General features: G+C 37.7%; 1 protein-coding gene across 4 annotated transcripts in view; it reads right to left on the bottom strand.

Annotated features, from left to right (window-relative positions):
- LOC126279247 (sodium-dependent dopamine transporter) overlaps positions 1–23,942 on the bottom strand; it is a 571,586-nt gene that overhangs the window by 6,969 nt on the left and 540,675 nt on the right. For 3 of the 4 annotated variants that reach the window (XM_049979661.1, XM_049979660.1, XM_049979662.1), the window contains exons 12-13: positions 23,614–23,714; positions 7,863–8,030 (exon numbers count right to left, since the gene is read on the bottom strand). In XM_049979661.1, the coding sequence (XP_049835618.1) occupies positions 7,863–8,030; positions 23,614–23,714 (269 nt within the window). The remainder of the gene's footprint in view (positions 1–7,862; positions 8,031–23,613; positions 23,715–23,942) is intronic. The other variant, XM_049979663.1, reaches the window with a different exon arrangement.

Genomic DNA, 23,942 nt, shown 5'->3' with positions numbered 1-23,942 from the left:
TCTGACAGGAGAAATGAATTGGAATCAATATTTGGCTGTTTCTGTCTGGTTTGAGTAGTACATTTTCCTACTTGTGTATAGCAATGTATCAGTACCTTGACTGATAAAATTTTTTCTGGACTGACTGATCAGAGTGCGCAATTAATGGAAATGAACAGTACAGCATCTTGCAGCTCTGAGCCATGTTCATACAAAGCACTGAGGCTTACTACTGATAAGTGGTTCAGTTGAAGAAGCAAGAGAATATATCAAAAATGACCTTCCACAAAACGTTAAGCAACTAGAAGAAGCACACCAATATCATCCACTAAAATTAATAGAATCTTAAAGTTCCCAAAAATAAAAGTTTCTGTGGTGTTTAAGGAAGGAAACAGAATTCTGAAGAGTGATGTAATGCATTGAAATTGTACTCCTTACTTATCACTGGCTTTTCGAACTTTTGAAATTGAACATGCCTTTTCTCCAAGGAGTATTGTAGTAGCGGTCTCATGCCATCTTGGTATGTGCAGAAGATTCATTGTTGAGCCCCTACAAGAAGCAGTTATGCACCACCACAACACAGATAAGCAGTATGTAGAAATTGGTAGAAAGTATAATTAAGATCGGAAAGTTGTATAAGGTTGTACATCAGTTCAAAGGAGAAAAGTGTTTGAGCATGAAAAAGCTCATGATGTTAATTGTGAGCTTTAAGGTTGAAACAGTGATGTGTTTGTGGATCAGTAATTTTCGTGAAGAAACACACTGAAGATAGAACAAAAATGAAAAGGCTTCTCAAATAAATGATTAAGTGCTTAATTAATGTCGAAATGCAGCATAGGAGTGGTTAATTCAGTGTGAATGTGAAACAAGAATAATTGTTAATGTGATACTGGATGAGCTTAGGCATTCTTTGGGAAGTGTGTTACATGCTAAAGTGACAATAAAACACAGTAATATGACTTGCACTGTTGATATTTGATATTTGAAAGTGATATTTTCCGATCTTCAACTACATGAATATGATACCATATCATAATGAAAAAAAAACTGTGCTGGAGAAACCAATGATCAGTCGTTAGTAGACCCAGAAGAAGGCCACATTAACTGATGCTGAAACGTTGGTTTCTCCAGTACAGTTTATTTACTTTATGATGTGGTATGATGCTCAGAAAACTTTTAAGGCAATTGACTATGGTCATGGAAGCCTACGCAATTTTAAATAATTTAATATTTGGAGAGTGTTCATACTAGGCACATGACCAGATTCATTTTGTAACAAAGCATATTGTCTATATAAAGCTTCCATACTCAAGTCTGGTAGAACCTTTTGCAAGAGGCAAATAATAATCACTTTCGTATGAACAAATTTACTTCACTTAGCGCATTACAATTTGGATTCCAGAATAACTGCTTGATAGAGGATGCTGTTTATACATTCACTCCCTAAACATTATATGCGTTATCTAATAAAGTACCTCAGTTAGAATTTTTTCTTTTCTTTTGAATGCTTTAGATAGTGTAGAAGTTTTATGGATTTGATGGCTTTACAAACAACTTGTATGTATCATACTTAACAAACAGAATGCAAAATGTTGTGTGGAGTAATTCAAAAAATGTAAGAGAATAAATTTTAGTGACAGGGGAGAAATCACAATGGGAGTCCCATGGGTTAAAATTTGAGTCCATTTGTATCCTGTAAATGTATGAAAATGACCTTCCACTTAACATTCATCAAGCAGAATTGGTAGTTTTTGTAGATGATGTTGGTGTTGTAATTAACTACATCAGAGATAAAGTTACAGAAAATGATCAAGAGGTTCTTTAAATGACTATCCCTAAGTATTGAGAAAACTCACTATATTCAGTTCTGTACAACAACTGGAGTCATATTACATGGATAGTATATCATGGCAGTCGGCAGCAAGTGGAAACAAACAAGAACTTAGACTGCCTGAAGGGGAGGAGTGGTGCATGGAAACAACTCTGGCCTCCATCTCGCATGGCTGCCAGCTTATACACATGTTCTGTGCATCTACAAAAGCAGAGCTGACATAACAGTCATTGGGAACAATGTTCATCTCTTGTGTGGTTAGTGTTGCACTCGAAATGTTCATAACTTGTGTGATTGCAAATAGAACTTGCACTCTAAGGGTACAAACTTAATTGTGTATACAGAAGGCTCAGTGGTCTCATGCAAGTATTTTTATTGAAAGCCAATTTTGCAATTGTGTGACCCTAACCTATCCCACTTACGGAACTGGGGAAAGTGGTCCTACAGTTTAATGTGGAATCCAAATCACTTTTTGTTCCTGGTGACTCTTCACATTGTTGAAAGATGAAGGCCGGGTTACAAGGAAGACTGAAAAATCCATGGTCTGGCCAAGATTTTCTCCCACTCTCCCTGTTTTGTTGCACTCACTCTGTTGTTTTTTATTTCCCTGTTATTGTTGTCAGAATTTAGTCTGGGCTGACACCACATGACATCCCTTCAAGTTTATCACTGAATACTTCATTCAGCTTTTGTTATTACAGAAGGCACCCAACACACTGTCCACATATGCTCAGCTACGGTGTCAGCGATGTTTGACTTTTGGCAAATGAGTTTGCGAGTTTCAAAGTACATAACATATGTGGCCATAACTTTTGGCTGCATTGGCTTTGAAGCTTAAGTTAATTCACTGAACATCTCTGAAACCACCAGACTACTTTCAACAAAACATGGTACACATATCACTTACTGTCTGGAAAGAATCACTGTGGGGGTAAGAACCACCTACCTATCATAGGGGTGAGGGTGAAAAAGAAGTGTAGGCTATGATGTGCAAATACTCATTTTTTATATACCCAGTATTTGATAATGTGAGTACTTAGTGACTTGCTATGAACTTTACACATAATTTTAAACCTTCATGAAACTTTTTCTCACTGACACGACCCACATGACGATGAAAGGAAAAACGTTTATCACTTAGTACATTTTTGCTGTTCATTTTCACATCAGGCATGACATTTTAATGTATTACTGCTTTACTACTAACTATATTTGTGACACATTTTGCAGACAGTGTTCCCATATACCACTGAATGTACTTGCAAAATTATAACTATATACAACACATAGTTCAAGATATATAATGTAATAATCACTGAGATACACGAAAAACTGCCACAGCATGCATTACATTTAAATTTATTATTACTAACATATTGGACTGATTGCAATGAAATTTGGTAGGGAGATAGCTTGAATTCTGAAGCAGAACATAGACTACTTTAGAAAGTGTGTAGTGAAAGATACTTATCGATTTGAAGAATCTTACATAAATTACAGAAATATATTTATTCCTTGAAAATGCTATTTGTTACTTGAATTTTGAAATTTATCACACTTGTGAAAATGCTTTTCTTGGTTGATATGTACTACATTCTCCCCATGAGCCATGGACCTTGCCGTTGGCGGGGAGGCTTGCGTCCCTCAGCGATACAGATAGCTATACCGTAGGTGCAACCACAATGGAGGGGTATCTGTTGAGAGGCCAGACAAATGTGTGGTTCCTGAAGAGGGGCAACAGCCTTTTCAGTAGTTGCAGGGGCAACAGTCTGGCTGCAAAATACTAACATGAATTCTTTACAGACGAATAGAAAAACTGGTAGAAGTTCACGTTAGGAAAGATCAGTTTGGATTCCGTAGAAATGTTGGAACACGTGAGGCAATACTGACCCTGTGACTTATCTTAGAAAATAGGTTAAGGAAAGGCAAACCTACGTTTCTAGCATTTGTAGAGTTAGAGAAAGCTTTTGACAATGTTCACTGGAATACTCTCTTTCAAATTCTGAAGGTGGCAGGGGTAAAATACAGGGAGCAAAAGGCTATTTGGCTATTTACAATTTGTACAGAAACCGGATGGCAGTTATAAGAGTCAAGGGACAGGAAAGGGAAGCAGTGGTTGGGAAGGGAGTGAGACAGGGTCGTAGCCTATCCCCAATGTTATTCAATCTGTATATTGAGCAAGCAGTAAAGGAAACAAAAGAAAAATTCGGAGTAGAAATTAAAATCTAAGGAGAAGAAATAAAAACTTTGAGGTTCACCGATGACATTGTAATTCTGTCAGAGACAGCAAAGGACCTGGAAGAGCAGCTGAACGGAATGGACAGTGTGTTGAAAGGAGCATATAGGATGAACATCAACAGAAGCAAAACAAGGATAATGGAAGTAGTCAAATTAAATTGGGTGATGCTGCGGGAATTAGATTAGGAAATGAGAGGCTTAAAGTAGTAAATGAGTTTTGCTATTTGGGGAGCAAAATAACTGATGATGTTCAAAGTAGAGAGGATATAAAATGTAGACTGTCAATGGCAAGGAAAATGTTTCTGAAGAAGAGAAATTTGTTATAATGGAGTATAGATTTAAGTGTCAAGAAGTCATTTCTGGAAGTATTTGTATGGAGTGTAACCATGTATGGAAGAGAAACATATACAATAAATAGTTTAGATAAGAAGAGATTAGAAGCTTTTGAAATGTGGTGCTGCAGAAGAATGCTGAAAATTAGAAGGGTAGATCACATAACTAATGAGGAGGTATTGAATAGAATTGGAGAGAAGAGAAATTTGTGGCACAAGTTGACTAGGAGAAGGAATCAGTTGGTGGGGCATATTCTGAGGCATCAAGGGATCACCAATTTAGTATTAGAGGACAGCGTGGAGGGTAAAAATCATAGAGGGAGTCAAGACATGAATACACTAAACAGATTCAGAAGGATGTAGGTTGCAGTAGGTACTGGGAGATGAAGAAGCTTGCACAGGATAGAGTAGCATGGAGAGCTGCATCAAACCAGTCTCAGGACTGAAGACCACAACAACATGTACTACATGATACGATTCAAAGTAATGTATATAAAGCTTGTACAATTTTCACTGTGTTTATTCCATACTTCTGCACTATTTGTTGCATAATGTAAACTTTGCGTAATGTGTAGCTATTATGCACACTATCAAGTATTTGAGAATAAGAGAATTTAGTGACTTGCAACAAACTTTATGTATAATTTCAGATCTTTATGAAACTTTTTTCTCACTGGCAACCTCCACAAAATTATGAATGGGAAAAAGTATATCTCTTACTACATTTTCATTGTTCATGCAGTAATACTGTCTCATCAGACAAAACAATATGACATTTACATTTATTACTTCTTTGCTACTAAATCTATTCACAACACATTTAGCAGACAGTATCTACAAATCCTGGTGAATGTATTTGCAGAATTATATCATTCTATGACACATAGTTCAGGAGTTATGAGGGAGGGTAGCAGGAGATGGACAGAGGAAGAGAAGAGGAGGAGATGGACAAAGAGCAGGGGCATGGAGGATGTGAACAGAGAGATGGGGGAGAAGGAGACTGTCAGAGAAGGGGGTGGAAGAAATGGACAGAGAGAAGGGGAAGGAGGAGAGGGACTAATAGAACTGAAATAAATGCAATGCCAAGCACTAAGATAGTCATGTATAAGTATCCTGTGTACTAACTTGTTCCACTTAATTCTGATAAAAGAAAACCATTCAGATAATCTATGGAACACTAACTAGATAACAAACTACCTTAGTCTGGACTTGGTACTGCCCTTGGACTCTGGTTCATCAGCTCAGAATTCAAGCTTGTACCTAGCTAGACGACTGGATACTGAATGTAAAATCTTAACAAGAAAAAAGACAATAAAAATACTAAATCGTTGATGTCCACATTGTGACTGATAACTGGGGTTGTAGAAAAAGTAATAATTACAACATGTTAAGATTCCCTACTGCTGAGAGGAGAAAAAAATGACATGATGTGACCAGTAGAGGAAATTATTTATACAGAAATGTATCTTGCAATGAGAGTGTCCAATGAAACATACAAAAATTTGACACATAAGTATTTATTGACTCAAATCATCCTGTGTATGGTTGTTAGAAATATTTATTGTGATTACAGTTTTGACATTTTGCTCTTGTCAAACAATGTGGGATGTTAAAGCGCACTCCATAACGCTAAGTTGTGATATGCTCGAACATAGTGCCCAGCAGTCTGAACTGTGTTCAAGCATGTCACAAATTAACATTGTAGTCAAGCTTTAATATCCCACAATGCCTACGATACCAAATTTCAAAACTGCAGTCATATTAAATATTTCGTACACCATATGTGGAATGGCTACATTCAATAATGAAACTATTGCTTGGACCCATTCCTCAATAGAACAAGTGTTAATGTTCCTAAAATTCTATGTATGTTGGGCCAACAGAAAACTGCAATTCAAGCAAAGAACTTGTAACAAACAGTGTACTCAAGATGACTTGCAGCACTTAAGGATTGCTGCTTCATTAGGTATATGCAGTTAATGAATTCATTCAGTTCACAAATAGGGTATCCTAGCTACATAATGATAATATGACAAAGATAGTATTTTATGTACATCATATTAGGTTAGTGTAATTGATTCATTAGGTTTCAAAGCACTGTTTTTTTACAAGTATATAACGTACAAAAATGAGTGGTACATGAAAAGATAGACACACTCATCAACTTTCTGGTACAATGTACAAATGGTCAATGGGTGTGCCTTGGTCATCTGGCACACATCCAGACTGTAATACAGTTCCATCCAAATGTTCACTATCATGTTTCCATCAATGTCTGTTATAGCAGCAACGCAATGACTCTTTCCTGCAGTTTTTGCAGTGTTGTTGGCACTATGAGAGCTGTTGACCTGGAAGGTGGGAGGGGTGGGAGGGGGGGGGGGAGGGGGGGGGGAGCATGGCAACAGAAGAAAATCACCCACACCAGTGTGTCCTAAAGTCAAGAAGCCAGCAGCCAGTTGTGGCACGAATCACACTGCGACATAGCCAGGTGCACGGAACCTGTCCTTATACAAAGCATATGTACTTTGACTTTAGAGAAACAGTTTCCAATCCAGTTACTTTAAATACATTAAGGAAGAAAGGAAGAATATGACATCATGATGCCCACTGAGTGGGATTTAAAAGCCAGAGATTTGCTAGTGACTCAGTAGTTTCCAGTGGCAAGGAATCATCAATGTTAGCATTGTCACCACTAGCTGCTGAGGCAGTGACACTAGGAAAAGTGGGAAGAAGAAATATATTCATTCTTCATTATTCTATTTTTCTTTTTAATAGCATTATAAATCAGGATATTACGCTTATGCTGTGTTTCTATTTACAATTTTGAAATGACCATGTGTGTAATTTTACTGACTCAGAGTATGTTATTAGCTATCTGTCTACTGGAAATGTCTTTATATAAATATTAATGTTAATTGGAATGTACATGCTGAATCAAAATATTCTGATACATTGTACATGGAATAGGTAATAAGGTATCTTTTAGCATTTTTTTAATATTTTGGAAATCCTATTTCATATCATACGTATGGCAGCAAACAATCACAGGTATTTGCATGAGAATGAAAAAAAATTCTTTCTGTATCCTTGACAGCAATGCAGAGTCTGTAAAATTATTATTATTTATAGTATTGTTATTGTGAACTTAACAGTATATTCTTAGTCACTTAGTCACTTTTATTAGTAACCACAAATGTCATTAAGGAATACATGCAGTGGCACATGAATATAATGTGTATAAGAATAGTAAGTTTCTTCAAAAGGCTTCTGTAAGTTGTTCTTTTACTAACTTTATATTCAGATTATTGTTACTTCTGGTGTGACCTGCTTTTATTTTCTAAAACCAGCACTTAACTGAAGAAAATGTTTATTAAAAATTACACATTTTTGCCTAGTCTGAGATACACAGAGAAACAAACTTAAATGAGTGTTAATGGAATAGTATACTTTATTTATGAATGTAAGTATAAAATGTTTCTTACCTGGAGAATGGTACCTGGCGTAGTAATAATTTTGTAGACAGCCATTCCAGGAATCATGGAAATGCTAGAGCCAGCAATGATCCAACCTAATACATTTGCCCATGTTGGATACACATAGTCATCATAAGTCAGAGGTTCATAGTCTATAAGTCCATAAACAATGATGAACTGCAAAAGTAGTAACAATTAAACTATAGTATGTCATTATAAAATTGTGAATAGTGTCATGTCATCCATCTTCTATTAACATATTGCAATAAAATCTTACAATTTTTATCAGTATTTAACATTTTGCAAAACGGAAATTTTGTATCTAAAACACTGTATCACTCTAGAACAGGAAAAGGTAAGATATTGTCAGCATAAGCCTTTTCACTGTTATATCAAAACACATACAGAAATTACGAAATACTAGAAACAAATTCATGAAAATGGACAGTTTTACCATTATATTACATGTTTTCAGTTAAATGTGTTCAAACATAACATTTATTTAATGAATATAATAATGGCAATTCTTGGTGAAATGTAAATAATGTAAGGAGTAAAGGGAACAACTTGTGATGAAGCAAACTGGGATCTCTTTACTTCCTCTATTGTTTTGCCATCTGCCTCCATAAATTCATTTTATTTTCATTTTCGTCTAATTACCGTTAACATGTATAACCCAAATTCCCATAAAAGAGAAAGTTTGGCCCTCAGTCTTAAGGAATATAGCACCAGGTCTAATTTTGTGCTTAGTTTTGAGTATATAATTAATTCTGTAATTTATCTTGACCATTCCTAATTAATATCTTATGCTATGGTGTGAAATCAGTAATTGTTTCATGACTTAGATTCTATTATTGACTTATAAAGAAATATAAATTCTGTACTAACTATAAACATTTGGAAGAACTATGTATTTATTTGGCTCTATTTGAAAATATATGAGCAAAGCCAGCCCTTAACTACTTCCAAAATAATTACCAGGTTTGTCAAAAGTATTGTGTATATAACCATATCTTTTAATTTCATTATTTAAACAAATAATTCAGCCTAACCCTACTATGGTCGCAGGTTTGAATCCTGCCTCGGGCATGGATGTGTGTGATGTCCTTAAGTTAGTTAGGTTTAAGTAGTTCTAAGTTCTAGGGGACTGATGACCACAGATGTTAAGTGCCATAGTGCTCAGAGCCATTTGAACCATTTGAACTGTGCATAGGGAGTTACAATGAATGGGATACAATAATACAACAGCTCCTCATAAGCCACATATTTCTGTAGCCAGTGCTAAGTGATGTTTGAAGTGGTGTTACATGAATATTTGAATGCTTGCTGACAAAACTCCAATTAAATATATTTATTCTTGATGGAGATAGCACAGCAAAGATTATGTGTAGACTGAGACTGAACGGTGCTGCTGGAATCTTCATAAGAGGTGGAGTGAAACTTTCAAGAATTTTTACTTTCCATAGATTGGGTATGATGAAATAGGCTTCACCACTTGTACATAATAACAGGTGTACAGAGACAAATTTTGAAATGGAGATTCAGGCTATGAGGATTATGAGATCAAAGACCCTGCTCCACATCCAACTCAACCCTGTTGCAGGAAGCAACTCCACCCCTGCTGCAGGACTCTAGCTTCACTCATCTTGCACCCGCACCCACTTCCCGGCAGTCTCTCTTCCTCTGTTCTGTTTTCCCTTACGAATACACTCTTATGTGTCATCATGCACTGTGCACAGCTCCCCCTGCTTGTGCCCAGCATTATTTCCTGGTGTCAGTGTCACGTACGTACCATATGCTCCTGCTGCTTCTCCCTCCTAGCCATTGGCCAACCTTTCCAAATTCTGCCTCCCACTACCAGCCTCCTTTCCCCCTCATCCTCTCCAACCAAAATACCCCTCCACCTCAGTCAAGCTGCAGTGTCTAGAACAATGTAGCCAAGACTGTGTGTGTGTGTGTGTGTGTGTGTGTGTGTGTGTGTGTGTGGAGGGGGGGGGGGGGGGTGAGTCGGTGGGTGGGGATGCACACAATGCAGTCAGACTCTTGATACAAGTCTGATGAGCCCCCACCATGCTGCAGCACACTATGCACTGCGTGCTTGCCAGCATCTGCCTCTGATTGCAGAGAGCATGAGCTAGCTGTACGTGGTTGGTGTGGCTCACCGGCCCCTGCCACCCAAAGGCATCATCCACTAGCTGCCTGTCACCCACTGATGCTGCCTGTATACTGGTGTGTGGCTTAACGTGCCAGCCATGCTGCCTGGCCCTCCTGGACAAACTGTCTGTGCCACAGGCCATTCTGCTTACTTCATCTTATTCACAAGGCCCATTTGATGCTGCCAATCTCATGCCACAGTCTATCTGTTAGCAGCATTGTGCTGCCCTCTCCAGGGCCACACCAACCCACAGCAACCTGTAGCCACGGGGCCCCCACGCTGTAGTCATACGTGCTGTCCTTTCTGGGTTTCTATTGACTCACCATTGAGCTGCAGCTGTGGCTTTCTCATCAATTTAGTGGCCATCTACTGCTGGTCATGCTGCTACCCAATTGTGCAGCCTGCAATATTCAGAGCCTGCTGCCTACCCATCAAAGCAGTCCACCTTCTCAGTCCAAGGGTCCTGCTGGGGCTTCTCTTCCTTGCCGCCATACAGCCAGCAGCTGCAGCTGGATCCATACCACCCAGTGTGTGTGCCACATGCCTACCATCCAGCTGCCTGCATGCATGTTGTGATGCACCATGCTCCATTTCATAACATCATGTTGTAACTATCAAACTAAGTGTTTTGACCACTTTGTGCTTCAACCAGTGAGGCATTGCATCGACAACAAACTGCATTTTTTGCTTAAGAATTTCAGTCACATTTTAACTGTAATTTTGGTGGATGGATAAAATATGGGCTGCAGTATAAATGAAGTGACATTAGGGAATTAACTATTTTATCTGTTGAGTAACAGTATTTGGGTATGTGCTTAGAGATGAAACTTGAGAAATGCAAGTGTATTTTATAAAATTTATGGTTATGACAGAATGGTACTACCTACCTTATTTTAGTTAAGTAATGTGGGGCAAAGTAGGAAGGACACTACCTGTAAACAGCATTATTTCTAACTGATATTTGTTGAAATCTGATTTTGATATCTATGAGAGAAAATGAATTAACAGTGCTCCCCAGTTCAGGACATACATATGCCATTACATTGGCATTGAATAATTATGCTAGAACTGATTTGCATTTATTTAGATATAGGAAGTTCATGTTTTTCAGGAAAACAGCTTTCATGTATTATGCAAGGTTCTGTTATAGTCCAGTCTATGAATGATGGTGGTCCATGCAGGTCAAGGCACGGATGAGGTTTGAATTGTTGTCAGTTCCAAATGACATTTGCGGTACATGCATTTGTGTACTTTGCATTTAAAGAAAGCTAGTATCCTGCAAATTGTGTTGCTTTATCGAATTTGTTGCTTTCCATCACCATTACCAAGACAGTTTATAATAAATAGCATAAAAATCCACAAATTAATTCGCTACATCGTGCTTAATATTCACACTGGCTACAACATTCACAGCAGATTGCACAGAACACTTCTGAATGCTCAGGTGCGCAGAGCAAACCTAAATTCAACTGCCATCATTCACGACTGCAACTATAGAAGCCCTTTGGCACAAGAGGAAGAATCTGATTTGCTTTACAGTGGTCTGATATTTCTTTTTTTTTTTTCCTTTTTTTTTACAGATTAATTGTCAGTGTATCTTTGGATGATATTTTCGTAAGATGATTGTAGGAGAGTCTTCAACTAATCTCCAGGACCTCGCTGCTAGCACGGTGTAACCATAGAGAGTCTGAGCTGGTCATGATATTTTCTTCCACTTTGCTTTTGTGCCACATTCTTTTCTCTCCTCTTCCATCATTCCTGTCTGGGCCAGTAGGGAGCATATATTTGCCCACCGAAGAGATGTGAATGCTTGAAAGGTTGTGGCTCCCCTTCCTCTTCTCACTAAATTAAATGACTCAGACCTCAGGTGCCCATATGGCCACCAAGTACAATTATCACCTGTTTCATGAAAGCCAATAGGCTTCTGTGTGACCTAGCAAATTGTGGTATTAAAGGATTACATTCTCCCCCTCCACTTCCTGAGTCATAGTTACTCCGTTTCTTCCTATGTCTTTTTTCTGTAGTTGTTATCTTCTTCTTTTTTTGTTTGCTTTGCAAACTGGATAACTCCACACACAGTGATAACGTGTTTTCAAGAGGTTATAGATGAACTGACCTTGTGAAACGCTGTAAGTTGTGAGCATAAGATGAAGTGCACACACTGTATTAGAATACATCATCGTATGCCAGACAATGAATACAAATGCTATGACATGAAGTTAATGTGGTACTATGATGAAAAATATGATGAGAGGAATACTGGAGGTAATAACATGATGAGGTATGTATGAGATGTATAATGTGAAGATAAGTACTGAGGGTAAAGTGATGCAAACTTATGATTAGTTGTTGTAAATTGCACCTGTATGTTGTGCTGTTAGCTACCAGTGCACACCAAGATACATATTCAATGAGGAAGTAATATTGGTTAGCTCCTATGTAGTGAGTTCCAGCATATCTGAGCAGTTTCCTGATCCTGATGTTTTAATTGAATGATGCCTTCAACTTTTATTCTGTCCCTATTGCTTTAAGCACATTTTTCATAAGTAGTGATTAAAAATTTCTGCTATTTTAAAGAATGAATGGAAAAGTTGCAGGAAACAGCATCTAATAACTGATAATGTCAAGAAACAAGCTGTAAAAAGTAATAGGTCAGTAAACTCATTTAGCTGGTTTTTATATTGTGTATACGTTTTAAGTGACCATAAACATTAATGATTTTTTTTCCAGAGAGACCACATCAGAAGTATGAGGAAATTATGGATCTGAACTGCACATGTTTTAAGTTGTAGGTTTTCTCTAGCTACGAATTTATGTAAGTCAATGAGAATGCAGGCTTTTTAGGTGGTCAAAGGTAGCCACTCATTTATTCTAAAGGCAAACTGCAAGAACCTGTAAAAACTGAGTCAGCATCCCTTCATAATGAGTGAGATGTTGAGCTCAGAAAGAGGAAGAGGTGTTAGTATTGTGCTATGCATAGCTTGAGGGGAGAGTGTCTCTAGAAAGGAAAAAAGAAGAAAAATAATAAAGTGAAGGTGTTATGTGGAATATTGGATGTTTTATAATCATCATTATTATTATTATTTGTTTGTATAACATTTTTTTATCAAACCCCTACTCTGCTTTATCTAAGTAATCCTTCAATGTATAAAATGTATTGCATAACAGGTACTTTTTAGCTGCCTTCTTAAATAAGTGTATTTTTGAAATTTCTTTAATCTCTTTTGGTAATTTATTGTACAGTTTTATTCCTTGGTAGAAAATGCTGTTTTGAGTTTTATGTTTATTTTTTCTTGGTAAATGTAAGTTGAGTCTATCTCTTGTTGCATGGTCATGGACAGAGCTGTTTGTGCAGTAATTGCCAATGTTACTTTTGATGTGTACAACTGACTGGTAAATGTGTTCACATGGAGCAGTTAAAATTCCCAGTGTTTTGAACAGATCTTTACAATGAGCTTGACTACTATTTCTGGTTATTATTCTTATGGCTCTTTTCTGGAGTTTGAAAATTGTGTTCATATTTTGTGGATTTGTTCCCCCCAAAAAAATGCCATAGCTAAGAATTGAGTGTACATATGAATAATATGTAACTAAAAGACACTGCATGTTACACACAGATGATAGAATTCTAAGGGCATAACATGCTGATGACATTCTGTTTGCAAGTACCATTGTGTGTTCGCACCACTTCAGCTGAGAGTCAATATTCATTCCTAGAAATTTTGCATTTGTTACACAGTCTATAGAGGTGCCATCTACATTTAATTTAACATTGTCATTTTTCCTCTTCAAACTGAAGTTCATGGCATTAGTTTTCTTTATGTTTAATGTCAATTTGTTGCTTATTGACCAATCGTAAACTTCCTTGAGAGTTTCATTTGCTTTCTCGGTAAGGAGTTCTCTTGTTCTCTCAGTGACTATAATATTGCTGTCATCAGCGAAGAGAATTTTCTCACCATGAGTAACACTACTGGGAAAGTCATTGATGTATATCAGGAATAGTATTGGTCCTAATATGCTACCTTGTGGAACCCCTATATTAATATGTTTTGGTTCTGATAAGTATTTTACTAAATGTTTAGATCTATTTGAAGTATGTGTTATCTCTACTCTTTGTACCCTATCTGTTAGGTATGATCGAAACCAGTCATTAGCTATCACTCTTATTCCTAATGCTTCTAGTTTATTTAATAGAATCTTGTGGTCGACTGTATCAAAAGCCTTAGAAAGATCCAAAAATATGCCTGTGACACACTCATCTTTATCAAGAGCATTAAGTACAACTTTTGTGAATTCTACTATGGCTGACTCCGTATTTTTGCCACTTCGAAAACCAAACTGTGATTTGCTTAAAAGATTGTATTTATTCAGATAATTCATTAATCTGTCTTTCATAATTGCTTCTATTATTTTTGAGAATGCTGACAGCAGGGAAATGGGCCGGTAATTTTCTATGTCTTCTGCATTACCTTTCTTAAGCAAAGGTACAACTCTTGCCTGTTTTAGCTGCTCTGGAAATGTCCCTGATGTGAAGGATTCATTTATTATATTTGTTAATGGGCCTTGTATAATCCCTATGCATTGTTTCAGTACACACATTGGTACATCATCTAAGCCTTCTGACTTTTTATTTTTTAGCTTTTGAACAGTTTTATTGACTTCATTCTCTGTGGTTGGAAGTAACATCATTGTATCTAGTGCAACAATTTTTGCAGGTGTTATATTTGTTTTGGGGAATTTTTGCTGTAACTTCTCTGCAATACTTGAAAAATGCTCGTTTACATAGTTTGCTAAGTGTTGTGGATCATTTATTACCTGATCCCCCTCCCTTAGCAGTATGTTATTCTGCGTTTGTTTGCCTCTCCCTGTTTCCTTTTTTATAAGATCCCAGACTGCTTTGCTTTTATTCTCTGCATTATATATTATTTTGTCATTAAATGACTTTTTTGCAGCAATCAGCACCTTCCTATAAATCTTTTTGTATCTATGATAGAAATTTAAGAATTCTGGATCATTGTGAATCTTTTTCATGGAACTGAGGTGTTTAAGTGTTTGGGAGGACTTCTTAATACCTGCTGTTATCCATCTGTTTTTGTGAGATGTTGATACAGTCATGCATACTCTTGGAAATGCTGTTTCAAAGTTCAATTTAAACAATGTGGAGAATTTGGAGAATTTCATATTCACATTGGTTTCCTTATACACTTCATCCCAGCTTTGTTTTTCTAGTTCTTTTGAAAAATCTTTTATTTTGATTTCTGATAGATGTCGTTTATAGGCTTGTAGTTTAGGGAATGATTCGATGCCTGATTTTACTGTTGTTATTTGACAGAGATGGTCTGATAGTCCGAGATCTTTTACAGCTACATCACATTTTTCCCTGTCTATATTTGTGGCCACATGGTCAATTACTGATGCAGTCATTGTAGTAACCCTTGTTGCACTATTGACCAATAGGGACATGCCAAAACTTTGAAGGATATTTATGAAGGTGCTGCTGGATTCATTTATGATATTAGTGTTGATGTTTATGTCCCCACACAGAATTATGTTGACCTTTGTACTTGAGACTTTATCTAGAACTTCTGTTAATTTATTGAAAAAAGTGTCCACACTACCACTGGGAGATCTATACACACACAAAATGATTAATTTCTTGGTGATATCGAGCCCCGATAATTCAATAGCTGATATTTCAATGTGTTTGTCTTCACTTACTGTACTGAGGTCATGTCTAGATTTGAACTGTGTTCCTTTTCTGATATAAATGCATGATCCTCCACCCCTTGAAGTAGTTCTGCAGTAAGAGTTTGCCCTTTCATACAATGATAATACTACATGTTGGATTTCTGTGTCTCTACACCAGTGCTCAGTAATACAAACTACTGTGCAGTTCAAAGATTGGAGCTCAACTTCTAATGCTTGTATTTTATTTTTTATTGATTGCATGTTTTGATGGAGGATTGTTAAGTCTGTGAAATGTCCCATGTTACTCTTTCCGATGGTTTGTTTTTCTTTGTGACATCTGGTATGTGTGATTTTTGAAGTGTTATAATCTGTCTTGTGAGTGATTGTTTCAGTATTTTTTAAACTGCTAGAGATACTCTTTAGGCAGGGGAACCTGTTGTCTGGATTTATCCTAAAAAAGACCTACTTTTCCTACCTATGACAACAGGTATTTGACCATGTGTGGCCTGAGATCCACCCCCTATACTTTCATGAATCAGCTGTACCAATCTTCCCTTCCCAGTCCTGTTTAGGTGTAGGCCATGCCTAGTGAAACCCCATCTGTTGATAGTCCCGACGGGCACCAGAGAAACATGAGCAAAGTTGGCCGTCCTCAGAGCCATCCCCAGCCCCACATTGATTCGCCTCACAGCTCCATCAAGGCGTGGCTGATCATGACGCCGGAACAGCTCAACAAAGTGTACATTGGTGCCATGAGTCAGGGAAGCTATCTTGTCCAGGTCACCACCTATTTCATATGCCCCATCCCTGTCCAAACTGTTTCCCGCCCCACCCACTATCACTACATGGTCCTCTTTTGTAAAATCCTTACATAAAGACCCTAGGTCCTCTATCACATGACTTAGCCCTGCATTTGGTTTGAAGATACTGGTGGCCTGGTACGCTGCCCCTAAACTTTCCTGTAACTGAGGGCCTACACCTCGCCCATGGCTACTACCTAGCAGCAGCACTTTCTTCTTCCTAACACTTTGTACATTCCTAGGCTTCTTGGCCTCGGTTGAAGTGTGCTGCACATTTCCTGCTCCTCGTTCTACCTGAGGCTCTTCTCCACTTAACTCTGGCAGTGGCAGATACCTGTTTTTGGTGTTGATGATAAAACTATCAGATCGCGTTCTCTTTCTTCCTATCCTCCTACCAGCTGCCAGTTCCCAACCACCCTCCTCCCCCCTATTTCCCTTGATCCTTATCAGTTCCTTCCTTGCTTCCTCCAACTGTGCCTGAAGGGCACAGATTTTCCTTTCCTGCTCCCCAATCAAAATGTTCCTACTGCATACTCTGCAGTTCCAGGAGAGAGCCTCTTCTGTTCTCCCAACATTCTCCCCACTGCATCCCCCCCAGTGAAAATATTTCCTACAAGATTGGCAACAAATCCCTCTACTCACTACCCAATAACAGCTCCCACATTTCTCACTCATGGTCAGTTTCGAAAGAATAGTTAAGTTTAAAGAATGTTTTAAATTTGTCAAGGTCGCGAGATTGTATGTCTGCAAGCAAAAAAAAACGACACAAAGATCTTATGTGCGGTGGTTGTTATTTTTCTACTGATTTAGAGATGCAAAAACAGAAGAATGAATTTGTAATTACTTTGCTTTTAGAGAATTTAAGTTATCAGGCGTGTTTGGTCAGGTTTTTAAACGTTTATAACTCGGAAAATTTAAACCTAGATCGCGTCTATCTAACTAGTAAACAATACGAAATGTGTTAGTTAAATACGATTTAGAAATGTTTAATTACACTTTTATTGCGACAATAGACACTGATGAAACTAGTAGCTGTCTTTTTTAAACGATTTTTGCACTATCAAGAAAACTTGAATAGAATTTGTTGTGTTTATGTCACGCAAAATTACGGGCTATGTCGCGATTATCGGGACCTCAGCTAAAGAACAAGTTTTTTCAAGAACAAGCTCTGCTTGGACGCTAATATTCAGTTGTGTGACAAGAACGGACACTACAGCAAGTAATAAAAACAAAGAATATTTAAACTTGGCACTATTTCCTCTTAAATAAGTTATTTTAGCGGACGAAGAAAATACCTGTGATCTCACTCGGCGGCCATCAGGACTCTCATACCTGGAATTCCCAATTAATTCTTTGTAGCTAATGTTCCGCTGCTCCACAGATGAGGTAAGTTTATCTCCTGTTTGGAAGCATTTATTTCTGCTCTTTTCTTTCAAGGCATCATTCACAAGGTTGAAAATATTTGTACTTTTCATTAATTTTTATGTCTGCTGAACTAACTCTTTTCCTTCTGCATTTCTTTATAAAAGTTTCCTGCTCTTTGGTTGGTGATATTAATATGCACTCTATCCCTCCTCACTCACTTTAATTATCATAATTTCATCTGAAATCTAAATTACTGTATTCTTTGTTCACTTCTGTTCTCTTCATATCAAAATTTTTGTCATCTCCATGTGCCTTTTTTTGTGGTTTTCATGCAGATGACAGATTCTTAAGACAGGTGGCCAATGTTCCTGGAAACTTGTGTTTGCCAAAATTCAACTTAGGGATGTGGTAAGCTGACATGAGAATCTTAAAGTAGAGATACACTCTACCACCTTATTTCTATCATTTGCAATCCAAACTGATATAAAGTCCATACTGTCCATTTGAACAAAGCCTTCACTTTCTCTGTTTTGCCTGCTTATTCTGCTACTCTTTGCCTTATTGTAAAGATGGAAATTTTTCTCTGCCGGTTATTTCATGTCAACTAATACTGTTCTAACTTCAAGTATGCCTCTACAAGTTAACATAAATGGGCGATTTTCTGTCAAATAACATTGTCTTACTCAGTTTTATGCATATTTAGCATTGTACCGTAAAGTGCACGATTTCTTCATTGTTTTTTTTTTGGCAGACACATACATGTCTGTGAGCACTGGGTGCGCCACCCTCCCCTCTCCTCTCACCCCCGCCCCCTTCCACATCAGCCTTGCCTCCCCTCCTTCCCACCTTCTGCAGGAACACTGTACCTCTTGTCTCCCCACACCTCCGGCACCTGCTCCATCCTTCCGCTCCTTTCTCCTCCCATGGAACTCACACTTAGTGTTATAAACAGTACCCCTTCCTTACCAGCCTATGCTAGAGCAGCCATTGTGTTTTAGCAATGTCACACACCTATCGTTTCCCCATCATGCACCTGTATGGCAGTTTCTTGTCATTTGTTCCATCTCTTGCCATGTCGAGCCATATTTTGGGTATGTTGTTCTTAGGCTCAATGCATTCTTTCTTTTCCTTCACATGAAGTTATAAAATAAAGCAATATCTGTGACAGCTTCGTTGAAGCAATATTCACCTGATATATTCCCACATATTATTATTTTGTCTTGCTGTATGGTGTATTAACATTTTATTCGATGACAAACAACAAGCTTCATGCCAGGCCATTCTTGGTACATCTGGCTGGTGTATAATAGACATGATACATATTGATGCCCTAAGATTGTCACTAATATTTGGCTATATTGGCATTTTTCCAGTGATGCATACAAGTTAAAGCTACAGTGTAACTCTGATGCAGATGTGAGATTCAGTAAGTGTATCTCTTACCATGTATTCCTAAGTATTTCAATATCACATGTCTGAAAGCACTATTACCCCATGAGGTAGTATGTTGTGTTCTTACATAATATACCGGTAGTTGATGGAGAATGAGCATAGTTGTCTTCATGTGATAAGTGTTAACAATTTGTCACTGGTGTGGTCCTCACATTTATGTTCTTTTATGCAGTTATCTTTTATTTAAGTTTCAGTCCTTGTTGAGGTGACTTTTCTATATATTTTGTGCAATTTTTTTGAGTTTTATGTGTGGTGTGAAGAACATGCACTGCTACTCCATATAGGCTGAAGTGTTGGCAATTTACTACAGATGTGTTTCGTCATGTACACTTTTACTTCATGTCCATATTATAGCTAAGGAATGGGTTAATTGTACACTGTGTGATTTTTGATAAGTAATCAAATGTATTGGTTTTTGCACAAATTGACGAGTAGCTTAAGTTGAAATTGAAAGATGTGTAGGAATCTCTTATACTAGATGTGTTTGATATTTTTCTTGCTATTTTATTTTATATGATGATGTAACTTTATACCACTTAAGTGCCTTATCTCATAGAATAATTAGTGCATTGTATTCAATAGTGTCCTTTTATAGGAAATGGTATATTTTATCTTAGTCGGAACCGTAATATTTATAAACTGACTTTTATTAAAAGAAAATTTTGATAAGAGAAATGCACTTGGAGGACATGGCCATGTGTCTGTAGTTAAGTTGTTGGAATGTGTAATGCACTCCATCTTGTGTAATAATATGGGAAACCTCTTACATCCACAATCCTTCACAAATGTTCCATAGCGGTATTCCATCACCAACAACTTCTTCAAAATATCCTGATCCTACCATAGTAACACCTACTGTGGTGTACCCAACTATCACTTCCTACTCAACTCCTGCCACAAACGTGTCCTATCCTATCAGAGGCAGGGCCACCTGTGAAAGCAGTCACATCATATATGAGCTCTGCTTTTTAGTACATGTGAACACCAACCAGCTACCCATCCAGATGAATGGCTGTTGCCAAACTGTGGCATTGACCAGAATTGACCACCGAGTGGCAGAACACACTGCTCAGTACAACATGCTCATCTTCCCTAGCTTCTTTACAACCTATGGCACCTGGATGCTTCACCATCAGTAGCTGTTACAAAAGTGGGAATTGTCCATGCAACACATCCATCAGTCTCTTAATCCTTCTGGCCCCAATCTCTGCTAGCTCCTCTCCCACACACACCTCTACCATAGGAATTGTCCATGCAAACACATCCATCGATCTCTTAATCCTCCGGGCCCCAATCTTTGCTAGCTCCTCTCCCACACACACCTCTACCCTAGCCCCCATTACCTCTACACTCAACCTGCACCACATTCGCCTTCTTCCCCTGTTTTATCTTTCCAACTCAATACAGTCCTCCACATTATAGTAAGCTGTGCACAGTTCCCACTGCCTGCACCAGTTCCCTCTGCCTGTGCCTTCAAACTGTTAGCTTGGGCTCCTTTCTGCTCTCGTCAACTCCACCCAACACTACGCCTCCCCCCAGTCAAGCTGCAGCATTGGCACAATTTTTCCAGCCAGGCAATGTAACCTTGCAGTGTGTGAATATGTATTTTATTAGCTCTGAAACAGGATTCAGCCGAAAGCACAGCAACATTCTCAGTCTTCTTCATGTGCCAGCCAATGACTCAACTGTGAGGTGAGTTGTTACCTTTTCTCCTTCCATTACTTATAATCTATCTTTCCATACCCATGGTAATATAAGATTTTTTCCTTATGCTTTTCTGTATCTTCCATTCATTTTCATTATACTCTATATATGAGAGAAGGGAGATAGAGACAGAAACCTGTTTTGTGTAGCCTATGTTATTCATAACATAGGCCAGATAAAATTTAGTTGGAATTTATTGGTAGGAAGCCAACATTTATGAAAGGAACCTACATTAAATTCACATGCCACTATTTTGGGGGATTGTTGCTTGCTTTAATTGTCAGTGAACAACTGAACTATTTTTAATATACTATAAAAGTAAAGTGTTTCTCAACCTGAATGTTGGTTTCAAAGTTGCAGTGCTTTATTATGCATGACCTACTGGAAATGGTATGCCATTACCTTGGGTTGGGTTGATTTGGGGGAGGAGACCTAACTGTGAGTTCATCAGTCTCATCGGATTAGGAAAGGATGGGGAAGGAAGTCAGCCATGCCCTTTCAAAGGAACCATCTTGGCTTTTGCCTGAAGTGATGTAGGGAAATCAAAAAAGACCTAAATCAGGATGGCCAGCTGCGGGATTGAACCGTTGTCCTCCCGAATGCAAGTGCCATTACCTTCCTCAGATCTTTGATGTGATGTATCCATCTATTTATGGGGGCATATCCTTTAACATTGATTCCAAACAATTGTGCAACTTATCATTTTTCACATTAACCCACCATTGGCAGGGGTAATAAAGTTACAGAAAAATCCTAGCACTGACTGATTATTGAACTCCAGACTGACGTATTTGGTAATCTTATGAAAAGGATAGTTGCTACTCACCATATAGCAGGGATGTTGAGTCACAGACTGATACAATAAAAAGACTGTCAGAAAATGAGCTTTTGGCCAACAAGGCCTTCATTGAAGATGAGCGCGCGCATGCGCGCGCACACACACACACACACACACACACACACACACACACACACACACACACACACACACACACACACACAAATGCAACTCACACACGCATGACTGCAGTCTCTGGCTGCTGATGCCTCAGCAACCAGAGTACAGTCATAGTACAGTCATGTGTGTGTGAGTTGCTTTTGTGTGTGTGTGTTTTATCTTCAATGAAGGCCTTGTTGGCTGAAAGCTCATTTTCTGACAGACTTCTTGTTGTTCCTATCTGTGATTCAGCATCTCCACTATATGGTGAGTAGCAACTATCCTTTTCATAATATTGTTCCGTTCCATCCTGGATTTTCCATTGTTGATATTTGGTAATCTGACACTTAGCCAGCAAGTCACACATTTAATTTGCATTCTACCAAAAAGTTTATATCGAAGACTATTTAAACAATTAAGAACCCATAAAAAGCTTTATTTTGCATTCTTCACACTATTGTTTGTGGTAGTTAAAGCTGTAGACATATAAGATCAGCATTCCCATTCAAGAATCATATGGTGAGCAGGAAATAACTTTCTACTCTAAGCATGTTTACTGCCATTAATGAACAGACATCCGTAGGAGACTGTTTTGGGATGTGTCAATATGACAAAGGTGTAGCTTTCTCTGCCACCACCCATATTTACTTCTAGAAAACTTTCCACCATATTGCAGTACATACTGGCTGATATTTACTTGCTGCCACACAAGGAATATTTAAGTGACATTACAATGATCTTGCCGTTAGTGATTATGTACTTAGTGCAATGAAGCTCAGTTGTGTTGAGACTGCATCTTCCATTGACTCAGACTGGCATAGCCTTTAGTTATGATATTTGCTTTACAAATATGAGCAATTTGCTGTTGAGCATGATGAACCTTATTTCTGAACTCTTGCTGAAACATGAGTAGCCATAATTATGGTCTCAGAGGCCTGAACATTTGTGGTCTGCAAACTCAAAACTAACTGATGAAGAGTAAATTGTGAAAAAACAACTCTACATCACAGTACCTACTATGGAAAAACTCACAACGGAAATAGTGCATTCCAGCCACTAACAGGTATACACCATGTGTAGATACATCCAACAGAAACAGTCTTTACTTCACTTTAGACTCCACTACAATTGAGTTCTGTTGCGTGACCCTTTGTTTGTAAGATACCACTTACTATGTAAATATATGTTTCAAACATTTATTAATGAAGTTTGTCATATTATCAGTGCAAGTACCAATCAGAAGTATATAGATGTGCTTTTTAAATTTGCTGGTTTGACTCAGTTACAATTTGGTGATACCAGTAGTAGTAATTTTTGAATTTATGGTTGACAGTATAATGTTATAACACCCTGACATACATTTCATTACTAGTTTTCTCATTGTTGAATGTAGAATCCAGAATTTTCCCAAAGCCTTGAGACCTGAATAAGTGACGGTAGTCAGCAATAATGCATCTCTTTGAGACACATCCACTTCTCATCCCACAATATATATATCTGATGAATATGCTCAAGAACATGTGGCATCAGTCTCCTTTAATTGCATTTGTGTATCTGATCAGTAACTGCAACTCAATATATTACACTGTAAGAAAACTACATTACAGTATGACACTATAAAATCTATGACTTTGTTTATTTCATTGATTTATTTCTTACCATTAGAAAAACTGGAGCCATAAACCTCCAACATATCCTCCAATAATGTCCTGGTGAGAAACCAATCATATCTCGAATGTCATCACAAAACCTCTGTGTTCCTTAAAACAATTACAACAATAATTGATTTTACATAATTAATAACAGGTTCAGAGCTGCATAGGTGTTGTCAAATGAAGATGATAATAAAATTTATGAATTAATTATATGTAGAAAATAATAACACACAATAACATTTTACTAATATGATGTTTGTGAAACAAACAAGTTATTTTTCTTTGTGAAGTCAATTTGATATGGCACTGCAACAACTACAGTCTGTACATCTG

The sequence above is a fragment of the Schistocerca gregaria genome, chromosome 1 (genome assembly GCF_023897955.1).
Source record: "Schistocerca gregaria isolate iqSchGreg1 chromosome 1, iqSchGreg1.2, whole genome shotgun sequence".
NCBI classification, from domain to species: Eukaryota; Metazoa; Arthropoda; class Insecta; order Orthoptera; family Acrididae; genus Schistocerca; species Schistocerca gregaria.
Note: the sequence above shows the minus strand (reverse complement) of the source record. Positions and strands in the feature narration are given on the sequence as shown.